Source organism: Microtus ochrogaster, unplaced genomic scaffold (assembly GCF_000317375.1).
Source record: "Microtus ochrogaster isolate Prairie Vole_2 unplaced genomic scaffold, MicOch1.0 UNK99, whole genome shotgun sequence".
NCBI lineage: Eukaryota > Metazoa > Chordata > Mammalia > Rodentia > Cricetidae > Microtus > Microtus ochrogaster.
In genome coordinates, this window is record NW_004949197.1 from 823,871 (window position 1) to 834,973 (window position 11,103).

General features: G+C 48.1%; 2 protein-coding genes across 4 annotated transcripts in view; one reads left to right on the forward strand and one right to left on the reverse strand.

Moving 5' to 3' along the window:
- The first annotated feature begins 5,419 nt into the window (after positions 1 to 5,419).
- On the forward strand, positions 5,420 to 6,939 carry Spryd4 (SPRY domain containing 4). The gene is made up of 2 exons (XM_005371202.2): positions 5,420 to 5,504; positions 5,870 to 6,939. The coding sequence occupies exons 1-2, from the start codon at positions 5,420 to 5,422 to the stop codon at positions 6,406 to 6,408; spliced, it is 624 nt and encodes a 207-aa protein (XP_005371259.1). The 3' UTR covers positions 6,409 to 6,939.
- Positions 6,940 to 7,315: 376 nt separating this feature from the next.
- Positions 7,316 to 11,103, reverse strand: part of Gls2 (glutaminase 2) — a 17,594-nt gene continuing 13,806 nt past the window's right edge. For all 3 annotated transcript variants that reach the window (XM_005371203.3, XM_005371204.3, XM_026778017.1), the window contains 6 exons: positions 10,358 to 10,489; positions 9,775 to 9,867; positions 9,388 to 9,449; positions 8,632 to 8,708; positions 8,109 to 8,172; positions 7,316 to 7,983 (listed from right to left, as the gene is read on the reverse strand). In XM_005371203.3, coding sequence (XP_005371260.1) covers positions 7,827 to 7,983; positions 8,109 to 8,172; positions 8,632 to 8,708; positions 9,388 to 9,449; positions 9,775 to 9,867; positions 10,358 to 10,489 — 585 coding nt within the window. In that variant the 3' untranslated portion in view covers positions 7,316 to 7,826. The remainder of the gene's footprint in view (positions 7,984 to 8,108; positions 8,173 to 8,631; positions 8,709 to 9,387; positions 9,450 to 9,774; positions 9,868 to 10,357; positions 10,490 to 11,103) is intronic.

Sequence of the window (11,103 nt, forward strand, 5' to 3'; positions counted from 1 at the left end):
TTTACAGAAGCTTCTCAGTCTCAGGAGGTCCCATTTATTCAATAAGGCCCTTAATGTCTGTGCTGCTGGGGTTGTACCTAGGAAGCGATCTCCTGTGCCCATCTGATGTAGGGTACTTCCCACTTTCTCTTCTATCAGGTTCAGTGTGTTCAGACTGATATAATTATGTCTTCTTAAAAAATTGTATTTATTATTATTGGGGGCGTGTGTGTACAGGCAATGTTGTGTGTGTGGAGGTCAGAGGTCAATTTTGTGGCGTTGTTTCTCTTCATCCATCCTTACATGGATTCCGTGAACTAAACTCAGGCTGTCAAGCTTGCACGTGTCTTTACCCACTGAGTCATGGCATCAGCTCTGTTTCTTACTTATCTATTTTTTTTTTTGAGACACGATGTCTATGTGGCCAAAACTAGGCTTCAGTTCTTACGTGTCCTCCTGCCTCCTAGGAACAGACAACACTGCATTTAGTCGTCTGCGCTGGTTTGAAAGATTTGTTTTTACCATTTTTAATTGTGCAAGTGTGAGCACAGTTGCCCTGGGAAGCCAGAGGCCTCATGTCTCCTGGAACTGGAGTCTCAGGCAGTTGTGAGCTTCCTGACATGGTGCTGGGAACCGAACCCGGGTCCTCTGGGAGAGCGGCAAATGCTCTTAACCACGGAACCCTATCTCCAGTCACTGTCTGTTTGAAGCAACGTCTTTCATGTAGGTCAGACTTTACCTGAAACTTGCTGTATAATTGAAGCTGACCTCAAGCTCATAATCCTCCTGCCTCTGCCTCCCAAGTGTGTGCACTAGCATGTTCTCTCTGTGTAGCCCTGGCTGTCCTGAAACTCTCTACATACACCAGGCTGGCATTGAACTCAAGAGATCCACCTGCCTGTCCCCAATGCTGGGTTAAAGGTGTGTGCCACTGTGCCCAGCTTTTCTCAGTACTATTAATGCCTTGGGGTGGTAACCATCTTGCAGTTTTATGGTTCATACTTGCCTGAGTTATCTCTTGGTGACTAATGATAAAATCTGGCTATCCCTGGCCAGCCATCCCTCTCCTCAGCCCACAGAGGGAGCGCTGCAGAAGCACTATCTACAGTAACAGGGAAGTAGCTCTGTACAACTCAAGGGCTCATAGTTGGGGGGGGGGCATGCAGTTGCCATAGCAACCCCCAAGGTGGTCCATGATTGATGTACCACCCTCCTGTAGCCACTGTCTAGCCAAGTTGTCTTTAGTATCTAAAAAGTAACCAGGTTTGAGTTTCATAAAATATTGAAAATATTGACCTTGTTGATCTTGTGGCAGATGAGGAAGGAGTATGGGAATCAAATGAGACACACCATATCTATATCTATATCTTTCTTTTTTTTGTTTTTCTTTTTTTTAATATTTATTTATTATGTACACAATATTCTGTCTGTATGTATGTATGTATGTATGCAGGCCAGAAGAGGGCACCAGACCTCTTTACAGATGGTTGTGAGCCACCATGTGGTTGCCGGGAATTGAACTCAGGACCTTTGGAAGAGCAGACAATGCTCTTAACCACTGAGCCATCTCTCCAGCCCTTTTTTTTGGTTTTTCGAGACAGGGTTTCTCTGTGGTTTTGGAGCCTGTCCTGGAACTAGCTCTGTAGACCAGGCTGGTCTCGAACTCACAGAGATCTGCCTGCCTCTGCCTCCCAAGTGCTGGGATTAAAGGCGTGCGCCACCATCGCCCGGCCTATATCTATATCTATATAATCTCAGGCTGGCATCAAACTTACCATGCAGCCGAGGGCAATTTTAAACTTGTGGTTCTCTTACGTCCACCTCCTGTGTGCTGGGAATATACTTCAGGTGTGTACTTCCCAGTGCTGGGGATTGTGGGGATTGAACACAGGGCTTGGTGCATGATAGGCAAATATGTATGTTGCTACTACGTATGTTCAGTTAGCTACCTTAAATCAAAATGCAAATTGATTGGTTTGTGAATTAATCATACATGGACATAATTTGTATTTATCATGTGTCAAACATCCTCTCTAGCGATTTCAGTGTTCATGAATAGAGAGACGTGGCCCTAGGGGACAGGTGACCATTCATTTGCTTTCATCACTTAGACTCTCTGTCCCAGCTCCACATTCAGAATGCCATGTCAGCTTGTAACGCAGCTCCATTGTGTGGTCAGTTTCAGTAGGACAAAGGCCCCAACACAACACAAGCCAGCCCAGCAGCCCCTTTGGCTAGCTCCTGAGGCCACCTCCCTTCTCTCGATTTCTCTGGTTATGCTTTGCTGACTGCTCACTCCTGGCATAGTCTAGAACAATCGCTCCCAGTTCATCATCCCTCTCCCATCTATAGTCAAGGGCTCCAGTTAGCACCTGGGTCAGACCAGGACCCTATGTATTTTGAAATCCAACTCACAATTCAAGATACAGAGTAACCAAGGGGTTAGATACCTTGTTTCTACCCTTCTGTTCTCCTTCCGAGTGAGTCACTGGCCAGACCTACAGGTCAGATTCCACTCTGAGCATTTTATGTGTGTTCCTATGCATGTCCCTTCACATATTGCTGTTCCCTAGGGCTGCGTCTTTGCTGTTTTTCTACTTCCTCTCCTTGGATGCTTTCATCTGTAAACATCCCTCTCTTGAAATGTATAGATATATGGGAGTGGGAGATGGGATAACCAAAACTGAGTGTGTGGGGAAAACCCTTATGGAAACCCACTACTTTGTAAACTAGCTAAAGAAAATGAGGACTGGAGACATGGCTCAGAGGTTAAGAGCACTGGGTTCTCTTCCAAAGGTCCTGAGTTCAATTCCCATCAACCATATGGTGGCTCATAACCATCTGTAATGAGATCTGATGCCAAGGCATGCAGACAGAACACTGTATACATAATAAATATATACTCTATATTAAAAAAAAAAGTCCACTCCTGGGGAAGTAAAAAAACCTTGGAGGGAAACTTCTATTGTTGTCTTAAAAAAAAGGACATGCCAAGGGTACAGAATCCACTCCCACTCAAGGTCCAGGACCCTCACGTGGCCAACAAGGTCAGTTAGCGGTTCAACAGGCAGCAGTAAGGGGACTCAGTGAGTCATAAATGAGGAGGAAGCAGAGGAGGGAGCGATGAAACAGGGAGGACGGCAGGTTGAGAGTGCTTGGGAGGAACAGGAGGGCAGTCTGGGGTGCACAGGATCCTCCCATCTTCTCAGCTCCACACTCTGGCGATACTGTGTTCATGATGGCTCCTGACGTACTCCATTCTGTTTATAACCCGGTGCTTTGTCTTAAGCTCCCACCCCACCGAAAATGCCTTGCCCTCTTTGTCAGGCAAAATTCTATATTTTACCCATTAGGATGCTTGTAAATATTAAGAATTGATTGTTTGATGCACCCGGCAGTGGTGGCACATGCCTTTAATCCCAGCACTTGGGAGGCAGAGGCAGATAGAGCTCTGAGTTCGAGGCCAGCCTGGTCTACAGAGCTAGTTCCAGCAGCCAGGGCAACACAGAAAGACCCTGCCTTGAAAAAAAACAAAAAACAAAACTAAACCAAAACAACAAAAACAATAAGGCAGATAAATCATCTGAATTATGAAGGTAAGTTTATTTGATGGTAAAAATAAAATAAGAAATGACAGGTAAAGCTAATCCCTGAATGAGCATAAAATAACAGGGGTATATCTAGGCCTGGCAGTGCAGACCTAATAATCCCAGCTTCTGGAGGCTGCACCAGGAGGACCCAGAGTTCAAATACTGCCTAGGCTGCAGGTGAGTTCCAAAGCCAATTTAGTGAGACCTTGTCTCCAAATTAAAATAAACAAACAAACAAAACATATGTAAAAAAAAAAAAAGGCCCAGTGGTCTTGATAAAACAGAAAGAGAGGATGGGGAGAAAGGAAAGAAAAAAAGGGGAGGGGAGGGCAAGGAAGGGACCCAGTTCGGAAACAGTTCTCTCATCACTACCCAAATCCAAAGGATTAGCAAAGCAGGGCAGGATTTCCCTCACCATTTTTGCTCCTAGAATTGAAAAGTCAACAAACCAGAAGGAGCGGTTGACAGGCTCTGACGGGACCGCGGTAACCAAGCGTGAGCCCGCCGTGAACAAGAAGGAGCAGAGGGACCTGGTTAAGGGAAAGCGACTCGATGATGGGCAGGCGGAGCGACTCCGAGGTCGCACAGCCGAAGCAGAGGGAAGAAAACGAGAAGGAACCTAAGCAGCTCGATCAATCCTCTTGCCCTTTTCCTACGTGCCAGGAGCCAGCCCAGTAGCGCTCACAGGTCCCAACATCTATGGGCTTTCCTTTCATCCAGTCTGCAGGGGGTCTCTTTCAAGCTTCCTTTATCTCCTCCTGGGCCACTCCTGGAGGTGAGGTTACCCTTTCCCCGTTTTTTATTCCTGGGGGCACACCTCAAAGTATTAAAAGCAGCTTTGTAATTAGAAAAAAGGTCAACAAACTGTATCTCTCCCATGACGTGGATGAAAAAATTACGCCTGACTGAACCCTGGTGGAGAGAATGAGTCACTACACTCAAAAAATAAAAAATAAAAATCCCCTCCAAGTTCATTTATTCTTTAAAAAATAATGAGCACAAGCCATGTTGTTAATTCCAGCACTCGGCAGACAGAGACAGTCCGATCTCTGTGGATAGTGAGACCCTATAATAATAATAATAATAATAATAATAATAATAATAATAATAATAATAATAATAATAATGATAATAATAAATAGTGGTAGTAATAGTAGCAAAAATGAGTATAACTTGGGAAGTTAAGACAGGAAGATCTGGAGTCCGAGGCCAGCAAAGGCTACAAAGTAATACTGTCTCAAGATAGACAAAAGACATGAAAGCAGTAAGCATGTAGTAGACAGAGATTTAAGTGTTTTTTTTTTTTTTAAACTGTGTGTGTATATACGTGTGTGCATCTGGGGGACAAGGGGAGTTCGAGACAGCGTCTGTGTAGCTCTGGCTGTCCTGGAACTCCCTCTGTAGACCAGGCTGGTCTCAAACTCACAGAGATTCCTTTGCCTCTGCCTCCCGAGTGCTGGGGTTAAAGTAGTGCGCTTAAACTATTTATGCCGGGCGGTGGTGGTGCAAGCCTTTAATCCCAGCACTCGGGAGGCAGAGGCAAAGGTCTCTATGAGATCGAGGCCAGCTTGGTCTACAGAGTGACTTCCAGGCCAGCCCGGGCTACAGAAGATCCTGCCTCAAAACCAAACAAACACACGACGGACGCTGGTTACGAAGTCTCTGGAGGTCCTACTTAGGTGAGACATGACCTACAGTCTCTCCATAAGGAAACTAGGCACAGCCTACCCAGACCACAAACCGCACGGCAGGGCAGACGCAGGCGCGCTCCCACCACGTGCTTCGAATGCAGGCCAGCCATTGGTCGGTCTCCCGCCGGGGGGCGTGCCCTGTGCTTCTGGGGGCACAAGATGGCGCTGCCCTCCGCACGTTGCTGGAGCTTGTGCCTCTGGGGAGCCAAGCGATGGGGGGTCCCTGCCCTGGTAGCCCGGAGAGGTAGCGTTCTTTCTTGTTATTCTTTCACGCCAAAGTAGTAGTTAACGTGTTATTTCCAGAGCGCGCTGAGAACCCCATCCCTCATCTCCACCCCCGGCCCCCCCCCAAGTCTGCCTTGGTCTAGATTTCAAACTTGGGGCACCAGTCGGTGGCTTCCCTCATCCCCCGGCCGTGATTTGCGGCTCCCGGGGCTGTTTTATTAAAGCCACATCTCTACTCTTTCCATCTTAACGTTTGACTTTAACCGTTTTCCCATCATCGCCCGACTGCTTCAGATCAAAACCAGCCCTAGGTTCTAACCTGTCACTACCCATTCCTTTTTTTTTTTTTACTTATTTATTTATTTATTTTTGCTCTGCCCTCAGGCATCAGTTTCAAACTGGAAGAAAAAACTGCCCACAGCAGCCTGGCACTCTTCAGAGGCGACACTGGTGTCAAATACGGCTTGGTGGGATTGGAACCCACCAGGGTGGCCCTGAACGTGGAGCGCTTCCGAGAGTGGGCAGTGGTGCTCGCAGACGCCACAGTCACCGGTGGCAGACACTACTGGGAGGTGACGGTGAAGCGCTCTCAGCAGTTCCGGATAGGAGTGGCAGATGTGGACATGTCCCGGGACAGCTGCGTCGGGGCTGATGATCGTTCCTGGGTGTTCTCCTATGCCCAGCGCAAGTGGCACAGTATGTTGGCTAACGAGAAAGCCCCGATTGAGGGGATTGGGCATCCGGAGAAAGTGGGGCTGCTGCTGGACTATGAGGCAAAGAAGCTGTGTCTGGTGGATGTGAGTCAGATCTCTGTAGTCCACACACTTCAGACAGATTTCCGGGGCCCAGTGACGCCGGCTTTTGCCCTCTGGGATGGAGAGCTGCTAACCCACTCAGGACTAGAAGTGCCCAAAGGTCTCTAATGTGGCCGTTACCTAAGTCCCTTAATCATGCTCACGGTCGGCTTTCTGTTCAAAGGGTCTAAAGCTGTTGTACTTTGTCTCAAGAGACTGGTAGCCCTCAAATTCAGTCGGGACCCTTTGTGCAATATTTGAGCCCTCTTCCTCCGATCCCTACTCCTCGGAAGCTAGGTTTACAGCCAAACTTTGCCCTTGCAATACTGCCAATTTCCCAGGGCACCGGGTGATCTTCTCCTCCAGCTGCTTCCTTGGGGCCCTCTATTTGCGCCCAGGTGTCTTAGACTGTTCAGCCACTACCTCTCCTTCCCTTACCCACATGTAACTTGTTTTGGGGGTTCACCAGATTCTCCAGAGTAAATGCTTTCTACCTCTGGCTGGAGGAGTGGTGGCCTTTTCTCTGATGCACCTGAGTCTTGGGTTCTGGCTCCCTCCCTGCTGTATTGACCAGTAGGTCAGCCACACAGACGTCAGTCCCACGCAGATGCAGCTCTCCACACACCTCTGATACCCAGCCAGTGTGTCAGAACCATTGTGCCAGTTACAGCTGTGACCGGAGGGGAAGAGACACCCAGGGGACATGTGGGGCTGTAGTGTCAGAAACTCTATCTTTGAGAAGTTCCAGCTACATTATCTGCCAGAGTTGGAAGCTCCAGAGAGAAAAGGGAGTTCACACAACCCATTTTAGAGCCCGTTCAGACCCAAAACTCCCATCCCACTTGGCCACAGAATATACTTAATCAAAGCAGTATTTGGGGTTGAGGGAAACCTGGTGGAATAGGTGGATATGTGTGTGGAATATAATATTGTTTGGACTTTGTCTGACCCCATGGTTCCATCTTATTCTATTACCTATGATGGTGATGAAATTGGGTATCTTTAGGGGAGAAAGAGACTAGATTTAGAAAAAAAATCATGTAATTAAAGTTTATTTCAACACAAAATACTTTCTCTGTCTATAAAATCGCTGTCAGTGGTGGCAGCATGTCCTGCTAAGGGGACAGATCTCTGCAGGTTTCTAGGCCAGGCGCTTTGACTCTGCCCGCATCTCTTACTCTGTGGCAGATGCATATGCCAGGCGGCTACAGCCTCTCCAAGGAAGTATCTTGTTCTCATAGTAACTTCTTCAGAGAGGAACAGGGGACCTGGGTAAAGACCTGGGCTACTTTTGAGTGGATGAAGCCATTGAACTATACCTTGAGGTGTCTATGGATAGCTTCTACTGCAGGTGTTCACAGAGGCTTCCATGTGCTGTTTACTGGGGGATGGAGGGTTTTGTTCTCACAGAAAACACTGGCCTGTGTCACCACATGGCTGTGTTGATCCCCACAGAAGCAGCTTCCCACAGGAATTTTGGTGGCTGTGCATTGAATGTATGGCCAGCTCATGCTTTTTCTTGAGCAGGGACTGCCCCTGGCCTGTGCTTATACCATGCTCTCTAAGTTCTCTTTGGACAGGGTCTCAGCTGCTGCCTCGGCCTGAGTCTCAGAGAGCATGTAGGAGTCATGGTAATCTTGAAGCAGCTTGACCACCTCTACGTGGTTGAACTGCACAGCGTCATCCAGGGGAATGTTGCCCCACCTGTGAGGAACAAGGACCATGGTTAGGCAGAGAAGACATGGAGAGTGCCATAGTTGTGTGTCTGTGCACGGTGGCTGCAGGCCAGTAGGGTCACCCGCCTTCCCGTCCCCACTAACCCTACTCACCTGTCCTTGACAAAAGGATTCACTTTGCAAGCCTCGATCAGAAACTTGACAACTTCAATGTGTCCTAGGAATAGGAGCAGAAGGGAAATGAGAGTGCCCAGGTGGGGCCTGACCACTTGGGGGGACCCTTGGTAGCTGGAGTCTGTGCCAGAGGGGTGGGGGTCCCAGACATTTCCTCCCAGCCAGCATCTAGTTACAGTCTGTCAGCAGAGGTGCCTGTAGGCAAAACTGGCTATGCCCTTTAAGAGCACATACATAGGGGTATGCCTGGTGGAAAAGAAGGATCTCACACTCTGCCCTTCCTCTTTAACCCTTTATTATTATTATTAAGATTTATTTATTTATTATGTACACAGTGTTCCATCTGTGTGTATGCCTGCCAGAAGAGGGCACCAGATCGCATTACAGATGGCTCTGAGCCACCATGTGGATGCTGGGAACTGAACTCAGGACCTTTGAAGAGCAGGCAGTGCTCTTAACCTCTGAGTCATCTCGCCAGCCCCCTGTTTAACCCATTAAATACCTTCAGCTGCGGCAACATGCAGGGCTGTGCGGGAGTCATAGTCTTTCTGCTCCATGTCCACGGCTGACAGAGCGAACCTGAGGGGTGGGAAGCAGCTCGCGTTACCCACGTCGGTCTAGAATCTCTAGTCAGCCTCTGAAGTGCGGCCGAACTGGATGCATTCATACTGGTCACCCATTTGAGACAGAGTCCCCACTTCGAAGGACTAAGCTTATCATTCCCAAGTCAATCACAGTGCCAGCTGTAGCTAACTAAGTTCTTAACCTAAGGCAGGCACTTTGATTTTAAAGCAACAGACAAATCCCTAAGGCTAGAGATGGTCCAGTACAGTGCTTTCTGGGGAAGCACGAGGAACTGAGACCCGAGTTTGATTCACACAACCCACATTAAAACACACACGCAAACCAGGCTAGTAACACTCGCCTGTAACCATACTGGGTGGGAAACAGACAAGGAAGTCCCGGGAGCTTGATGTGTTGGTGAGCTCAAGGCCAGTGAGAGGGTGGCCCCTGAGGATTGACACCCGAAGGTGTCCTCTGGCTGCCACATGTACACACACCCACAAATGTGCAGCTGCAAACAGGCGCGTGTACGCTCACACACACACACAAACACACATGAACACACACACACGAACACAAGCAGGCACGCGCTCATCTAAATTGCAACGTGTCCACTCTAACCCTAAAACTGAAGTCCCTAATAAGATATCCGACCCAGAGTCCCATCACATTCACGTAGTCACAGTAGAATTACCTTCGGAGAGCTGAGACATCTCCACTATATGCAGCAAATAACAGGTTCACCACGGTCTTGTTCTGAAACATACATTGTACCCTTTGAATCCACCCATGTCCACCCCTACCCGTGACCCTCTCCATGGACGCCTCACCAAGGACCTGGCTGAAGTGTCGCAGAATGTTTTGTTGTTTTTTTTTTTTTTTCTCTTTTTGGATTTTCGAGACAGGGTTTCTCCGTAGCTTTTGGTTCCTGTCCTGGAACTAGCTCTTGTAGACCAGGCTGGCCTCGAACTCACAGAGATCCGCCTGCCTCTGCCTCCCGAGTGCTGGGATTAAAGGCGTGCGCCACCACCGCCCAGCTGTTTTTGAAATACCCTTTAGGCTGCCCGGGGGTTTTCCTTACCCTGACTTCTCCTCCTTCTCGTCGTGGGTCTAACTTCCGCGTACAGTGCCGCAGGTTGTCATAGTTGTGGAAGTTAAAGAGAGATACCAGCTTCTAGAATTAGAAGCCAAAGGAATTGTTTACTTACCCCTTGCCCTTTCTAGGAGTTCAAATTGCTTGAACTATAATATAGCTTATTTTATAGTATAGCTTAATTTATTCTTTTTTATTTTTTATTTTTTTATTTTTATTTATTTATTTATTTTTTTTTGTTTTTCGAGACAGGGTTTCTCTGTGGCTTTGGAGCCTGTCCTGGAACTAGCTCTGTAGAGCAGGCTGGTCTCGAACTCACAGAGAGATCCGCCTGCCTCTGCCTCCCGAGTGCTGGGATTAAAGGCGTGCGCCACCACCGCCCGGCCTTTTTTATTTTTTGAGACAAGGTTTTTGTGTGTTGACCAGGCTGTCCTGGAACTTTCTCTGTAGACCAGGCTGGCCTCGAACTCACAGAGTTCTCTGCCTCCCAAGTGCTGGGGCTAAAGGCATGCGGTACCACGCTTGGCTCATTAATTTATTCTTAAACAGTATTAAACGCAGAACACTTTACCTGGCAGAAGTTGATGCCCCTTTGGCTGTTCCCCAGCTTGTCTAATGGAGGTGACAGACACATCATCCCCATGACATTGGGCACAACCAGGAGGATGGCTCCAGACACAGCTGACTTGGCTGGCAGACCCACCTGAGGAACGAGGCAGGCTAGTCTAAGTGACAGCATGGACAAGACTACCACCCACCTCCACGTCTCGGTGCTTTAGTTTGCCTGACTGCTGTCTTCTCCTACCATGCTTCAGTGCAGCAGGAAATGCTTGCTAAGACACAAACAGCACTCTGCTGGGGGTGGTCTCAAACTAGGAAATGGTCCCCATTTTTACTTATTTTAATTTTCCATATATGAGTGTATGTATGTGCAACACATGTGTGCCTGATGCCTGAGGAGGCCAGAAGAGGGCACTGAGCGCCCTGGAACTAGAGTTCCAGATGGTCCTCTCCCAAAGCAGCAGATACTCTTAACTACCCAGCCATCTTTCCAGCCCCAGTCTCTCATTCAACCTTTACTGTGGTGGTAGGAGATAAGCAAAGAGTAAATAGGGGCTCAGGAGATGGCTTCTCAGGTAAAAGGAGGGCTTCCTGTGCAAGTCTAGCAACCTGTGTTTGATCCCCAGAGCCCACAAAGGTGTACGGAGAGAAAAAAACCTCCACAAAATTGCCCTCTGACCTCCACACACACACCACCATGCACACACTGATGATAAATAGATTTTTAAAATTTAAAAATGGGACCTGAGGCCGGGC